At 37.8% G+C, this 7,116-nt stretch overlaps 1 protein-coding gene across 1 annotated transcript; it reads right to left on the reverse strand.

Moving 5' to 3' along the window:
- Positions 1-3,636: 3,636 nt before the first annotated feature.
- LOC110737950 lies at positions 3,637-5,654 on the reverse strand. Its single transcript, XM_021918296.1, has 2 exons — positions 4,502-5,654; positions 3,637-4,385 (listed from the first exon to the last, which is right to left on the reverse strand). The coding sequence occupies exons 1-2, from the start codon at positions 5,652-5,654 to the stop codon at positions 3,637-3,639; spliced, it is 1,902 nt and encodes a 633-aa protein (XP_021773988.1).
- Positions 5,655-7,116: the final 1,462 nt, after the last annotated feature.

Consider the following 7,116-nt stretch of genomic DNA (forward strand, 5'->3'; position numbering starts at 1 on the left):
GGTTGTTCATACTGGCCTGTAAGTTTTGTTAGGCTACTTTCATTTCAATTTTTTTTCTGAGTATTAATTTGATTAATATGTAGGAGCAGAGGACATGCGGCTTCTTCAAGTGGTACGACATAGTAGATGATGTTAAGGTCTTGCAGCACAGAGTTCTTGATAAGGAGTTCAGGATATCTGAGCTTGAAGATGAGATCGAATGACTGAGAGAGAAGGTCAAGAAACTAAAAGCCAAAAAGGAGGAGCTTGTGGATGAGGTTGCAGAGATGGGAATTGCCACCACTGAGACAATGTATGAGTTGAAGGAACACAACACTGACAGGAGATTGATGCTGACATTGGTTTTCTCTTGGGCATTTTTTACATTAGTGTTGTTGTTGAAATAGTTCCTTAGAACTAGATGTTAGGGAAATATGTGTGTGGTTTTGGTGTTGGAGTAATGCAGTAGGTAGTATGTAGTAGTCTTTTGTATGTGGCTGAGTTGTGTAATTTTTTTCTGTTTTTGGTGATGCAAGTAAGGTGTAACAACTCAGCCAGTAGTAGTACATGTCAGTTGCAGGAAGTAGTATTTTTAGCTTTGTTTTAGGTTAAAAATGGGAGCCTAAGTGTTTGGGTATATGTAAGAAAATCTTATGAAAGGAATATATATGCATGACTTTATTAACTACTTTATGGTTTAATTTGTTCCTAATTTGTTGGCAAATTTTGATTTAAGTATTGCATTGCACATTAATACTTGAAATGTGGACAAAATTTGATAAATAAAAGGAAAAAAAAGTGGACAGAAAATTGAAAATGCATAAAATACTTGAAATATTAATTACACATAGTTGGCCAGAGTATGTAAACACAATTACTCATATTGTTTGGCTCTAAAAGTTCAAAATAAGTCAAAATACATTTCCATTACACTGGAATTGGAACCTAACTAGATGTGTTGCACTTTAAATCTTGGACCCTTGGCTGAAATTGTAGGAGAATGTTGTGGTGCTGAGATCTTGAGGTCCTGCTCCACTTGGTACCTATACACAAATATAGTTAAGTTTGTTAGAATACAAACTGAACTATATAAGCACAACTCAAACAATCAAACACTCTTACATTTGTGTAATTGGAACCATCAGCAGCAACAAACACCCCATAACCTTGTGGCACCTGACCTCTTCCTCTCCCACTTCTTCCTCTACCACCCCTTGCTCTGCCACCCCTGGTACCTCTCCCACTGTAGACACCCATTTGTGTCTCCCCAAAACCAAACCCGGTGATGAGTGCCTTTCACGTTGAATCATAATCGAATGAAACGAAAGTGTGGAAAGGTCTAGTGTTGCGGAAAGTTTTATTTCTTTTCTCTTCTCCCTGTTTTTGAAAACTTTATTTTAAGAAAACAGCCATTCCAGTTTGGTTGGTCCATGATATGGGTCCAATAGTGTGTAGTTGGATGGGGCTTGCAAAGACCTTTCCAACGGTATATTATAAGCCCAATTCCGATGAATATTGAGGAAATTATGGCCAATTTACTAAACTGGGCCTAGTTTGAGCTTTATGTACGGCCCAATGATCTAGGGGAGGGCCTAATATGATTTATCATTCCTAATGCAATTAGGAATGGTTTTAGTCTTCTAGAACATTCTAGAAGGTTCTCATCATTCCTAATTCGATTAGGACTCTTCAGAGTTTTAATTAAGATCAAATAGCATTTTCGATGGAAATTATATTATTTTATCTTCCAGTACAGGAAATTTATCAGATTTTCGAAAAACGCGTTGAAAACCACTTTGGCGTCCAACCCCAGGCCTTGGCGCCTGGAACCAGGCTTGGCGCCAGACGCTAGCCACTGGCGCCTGACGCTAGCCACTGGTGCCAATGTGTTTCTATGATCTTCAGACTCTGTTTTGTTAAATTATCTTTTTTTGATGATTTTCTCTATAAATATCGTATCAAAAAATCCGTTTTCAATCATCATCTACATCTATCATTCACCAATTCTCTTTATTCTTAAGTTTTAATCAACTCTCTTCATTCACCAACTATCTTCATCATTCATCAACAAGCATCAATCATTCCTCAAATTCTTTTAATTCATTCTTCATCTTTCTTTCGTCAACGTTCAATAATATTAATTCTTTAGTATTCTTTTCTTTCTTGCTTTTTAATACAAAATTCCGCATTCACAAGATCTTGAAACACCTAGCCATATTCGAAGTTGCTTTCGCCCTAGACGTGAAAGGTTTTAATTTCTGAGGGTTTGGTCCCAAATCTCTCTTTCAATTATTTAATTTAATTTCTTTGATTATTATTTTCCTTGAAGTTACTAACGTGTGTATTTTGTTATTAGAAAGAGGTACGAGGCATCCAAGTAAGTACTTTAATGGTTTAATTGATATTATGATGTAGAAATCATGCTTAGATTGTTGTTTTGATTCCTAGTATCATGTCTAGGGTAACTTTAATATTAAGTATGGTTAAAAGTACGATGCTTCCTATGTTCTTCCTAATAATAATTCATGTTAGTATCATGTTAGGGCTAAAGATTTGATTTTTATTGCTTAGTGACATGCTAGGGTTTGTTATTAATCTCGTTAGTATCATGCCTAGGATCTTGCTATGCTTTAACATGATTATGATTATCATTGAGTATGATTGATATTATTATTATTATTAATGATGTTGATTATTTATTATGTTGCTTGATATTTATTTTATTGCTTGATCACCTTTTATTGCATGATTAAAGGGAATTTGTAATTGTAACCACGCTTAATAAGATATTTAATAATCTTGTTAGGTTAATTGTGATTATAAATTCAAGTGATCGCCAATAATAGATTTGTTTGTGCATTAAATTCAACCAACATAGATTAAACAGGTTTAGGGTTAATCCTATTGATTGTATGTTAGTCAGAAAGCGCACATGAATACGAGCAGAATAAAGTAGAGGCCTATTATTAGGGCGGGTTCAATCTCTTTTAGGTTGGATTTGTACCATCATCCCCGAACCCTTATTTGGTTCATGACCTTATGGAGTTGACGATCTCTTGGATCGTTAAGGGGTGTAACCTTCACCTCGTGAACGGTTTACAAGTTCCTAAAAAACTTGTTGGCGACTCTTTTGCTCTATCTTCTTCCCTTTTGGACGCCACCGTACTTTAGTGTATGATCACAGTGGGGTTCAAACTAGTGGGATTTTTAAGGCTTGAAATTATTCCCTACACCCACTGTCCTGACTCCCCCTTCCCCTGCCCTGCTGCTCTCCCCTCCCCTGCCCCTTACATTTCATGTCCCTCCTCCCCTGCTTACAACCCTTCCACCCTTGCCTATCCTTGAAGGTTGGGCTGTTGCTGTTAAATTGACACTACAGCTGGCTTGGTCATGTTGTGATGTTGATTCAACCTGAAGCTTAGACCTACCCCTAGGTTTTTTGGGTAGAGGTTCAACTGTGGTGGTTGTTCCTTTGCTTGGACATGATCTTTTGTTATGGCCTTTAGTGTTGCAAACACCACAGGTCACCTCCATGCCATGTTTAGTTAGCTTTCCATGATTTTTGGGGTCTTAAAAGGGGTCCCTTCTCCTATTCTTCCTTGGTCTTCCAGGCCCTATCTTAATTGGTGGTGGGACTAACACCAAATCACTCCTTGTCTAGTGTCTTTCCCCCTCCAGGGGAGGGATTGAATTTGAATAACACAGCAGGTACTTATCCTTCTTGTAATAATTATCAACAAAATCCTCTGCATTTTTATGTGTGAAGAACAATGTTGCAACAACATGGCAACAAGGGATGCTTGTCATATCCCATTTTCTGCAAGTGCACTTCCTATTTTCCAGATCAACACTCATTGTGTCCAAAATGTGACTAACTTGGAACAATGTACTGCTTGAGGGGATGACATGACACTTGGCTGCCTCTTCTTTCTCCCACTCCAACTTTTTTTGTATCCTAGAACAAAGTGATGTTGTCCATTTCTCCATTTCCTGTTTCTTTGTCACCAATCTTTTCATTAATGATGATCTGATGTCTTCAAGCATGTACAGTAGATGTTTTGCTCTGGCTTGTATTATGTACCCATTGAAAGTCTCTTCCATGTTGCTTGTAATGGCATCAGACTTCACCTCTGTTTTCATAAAAGCTCTGTAGAACAACTTTGGATTGTATGCTTTGAAAGCCTCTGCAGTTGCTGGATCAGCTAGTGTTAATTTCTCTAATGCTTCCTCATAGTCAGCTCTATTGTATGCCTTGGCACAGCTCCAAAACTTAAGCTTCAATTCATCCCCTTTGAAAGACTTATGCCAATTGGCATAAATATGCCTTGCACAGTGCATGTGCTCAGCATTAGGGAGAATGACTCCAACTCCAGTTAAGATTGACTGAAACATACCAACAATAACCACTACATTAAAACAGACCAAATCAAAGAATATTACATGTAAACTAATGACATTGAAAGATTTAGAGGTACCTGATGCTCATTAGAAACAATAACAACTCAAGCTCCTTCTCCCATACCAAGGCTATTGCTGAGGTGTTTAAGGAACCATTCCCAAGAACTATTGTTTTCTCCCTCCACTACAGCCCAAGCAATTGGGTACATTTGATCATTACCATCCCTTCCTACAGCTGACATCAACTGACCTCCTAGGAATGTTTTCAAGAAACATGCATCTACACAAATTATCTTCCTACACCCTTCCTTCCAACCCATATGCACACCCTCAAAACACACATACAGTCTCTGAAAAATCATTGGAGGCTTGTTCTTCTCCATGTAAGTTACCAAGTCCAAGTGTGTGTTAGGATTAAACCTTTTCACAGCTTCTAGGTATCTACCAACCTTCCCATAGTGGTCCCTCATTGACCCATGAAGTTTCCTGTGAGCATGCCACTTAACTTTATAAGAAAAATCAGGCTTCACAATGGCTCTATAAGCTCTCCTCACAGTTTCAATAATTTCTTTAGCAGGCCAATGATTCCTAACTTTGAAAACATCAAGTAACTGGTCTGCAAGCCAGCTACATTTCAGTTGCTTGTTCTTTTCCATGTTTCTGATGCAAGTATGATCCCCAATCAAAGTTTTAACAATAAATGATCCCCTTCTAGAATCCCAGGAACCATACAATCTAAAGGGACAACCTGAACTACACCTTACACCTATCCTTTGATGCCTTTTTTTATTAGCCAAAACAATGTGCAATTTCCTCCCTTGTAACACTGCAAACTTGGCCACAGCTTGCTTAAAATATTCCCTACTTGTGAATCTCTGACCCACCTTCCACGGAAATAATGAGAAGTCTGTATGCTTCCCCACTAACAACCCTCTTCTCTCCCTTCTTTGTTGAATGTTGTCAGCTTCATCACCACTTACAACAGGTGAATGTATTTCTTCCCCAGAATCCTCATATTCAGATTTAGGGTCAACTTTACCCTCTGCTTCACTGTTCTGTGGGTTTGTAGATCCCAGTTGTTGTGCAGTAAGCCCACACTGATCAGCCTCAGCTTGGAGTTTATGAGCTAATTCAACAATGCTACAGTTGAATCCCTTCATTCTTTCCCTTGCTTCTTGTATTTCATCATCATTACTATCCAATCCATCTAATAACACTGGATCTTGTAATTGTTCTAAGTCATTATGTTCAAACCCCCCCCCCAAAATTTGCTTCATATATCTCATAATCACCTAACCAATCCTCATCCTCCTAAATTCTTTCATTTACTCCATCAACAAACTGAAACAACCACTCATCATCATCCTCATCCACCCACACATCTGACCCTATTTCATAATCTTCATCTGACTTATCTTCATCTGACTTATCCTCATCAGAATTAACACCATGTAGCAACAAATCTAAGGGAATTGGACTACAAGGTCTGTTATCCTCCCAGTAATAATCAGAAGGGACTTCAGATCTATGAAAGTTGTTTGATGGTTTAAAAATGTTTATGGGTTCAGCTTCTGGTTTTTGTGTTTCAGTGGGGTTTTTTGTTTGTTGTTGTTAGTCTGGGATCTGAACACATGCTAAACTGTTATATGTAGAAGTAGGTTTTTTGTTTTTTTGGTCAACTGTGGTTGTGGGGACCAGCACAAGAGTTGTCTTCCCTTCATCATGTGCAGCACATGATTCCTGAGTCAACATAGGGCATTTTCTTGGGGTCATTTTCTTGGGCCTTGTGGGTGGACCAGGGAAGAGCTTTGGGCTTCTAATTGGGTGGGTTGTGTTTGTTGATCCAGTCTGGGATCCATACACAGGGTCTAAGAAATTAGGCTGCTTTCCATCTTGAACCACATACAAATCCAGACATCTACTATCATGCAAAACTTCCCCCATTGTTCTAACCTCATCATCATTATACACACTCTTTAAACCATCAACAAAATCAAACCCAGGCATCAAGTAATAAATCGTGTACACATCACCATAATTACCACATTTTTATCTACTAATTCCTTTAAATAAAACCAACACAACTCATCAGCATCAACTGCAAATGTCCTGTATCGCCCTCCCACATATTCCCATCCACCATTTTTGCACATCTTAAATACCCCCCATGGTAAAATTTCAAACACACATTTTCCATGTTTAATTATTAAACGAAAGCAAGTAATTCAGTAAAAGTAATGTATAAACCCTAATACTACCCCAAGCACAAGACTGTCACTTCAATTCATCCAATTCAAAAAAAATCGAAACTTAGGGTTTCTGGAATTACCTCGACAACAAATGTATTGCCCAAGATTGATGAAACCCAGTTCACAATTCCCCTTACTGAAGCTCCAAGCTTTGCGTCTATAGATCAACAACGTTAATTTAAATTTTTATTTTTTTTTGTGAATTTCCTCTCAGTTCGTCATCAAACCAGTAGAAATGGTGTTCGAATAAAATTAGTTGAACACCAAGAGAGTTTAGGAGGGAAATGGGAAAGATTAACCAATTCAACAAGTAGCCTGTAAATTGGTATATTAAAAGAAGATTAATAATAAAAGTGGGTTTGTCATGTAAATATGCAAAGGTGGGTTTGTTACTTTCAGTTCGAGCAAAGGTGGGTTTATTTATTTCCATTTTTCCTAAAGATTAAAGCTTTATCCCTAACATGATACTAACATGATATTAGGAAAGAAA

The sequence above is a fragment of the Chenopodium quinoa genome, unplaced genomic scaffold, assembly GCF_001683475.1.
Source record: "Chenopodium quinoa cultivar QQ74 unplaced genomic scaffold, ASM168347v1, whole genome shotgun sequence".
NCBI classification, from domain to species: domain Eukaryota; kingdom Viridiplantae; phylum Streptophyta; class Magnoliopsida; order Caryophyllales; family Amaranthaceae; genus Chenopodium; species Chenopodium quinoa.

Bases quoted from the DNA above. Each gene is read 5' to 3' on its own strand.
- LOC110737950 (XM_021918296.1), bottom strand. From the start codon at position 5,654: ATGAAGCAAATTTTGGGGGGGGGGTTTGAACATAATGACTTAGAACAA. The intron at 4,386-4,501 runs GTATGGGAGAAG...GTTTTAATGTAG, and splicing joins ACACCTCAGCAATAGCCTTG to TGGTTATTGTTGGTATGTTT.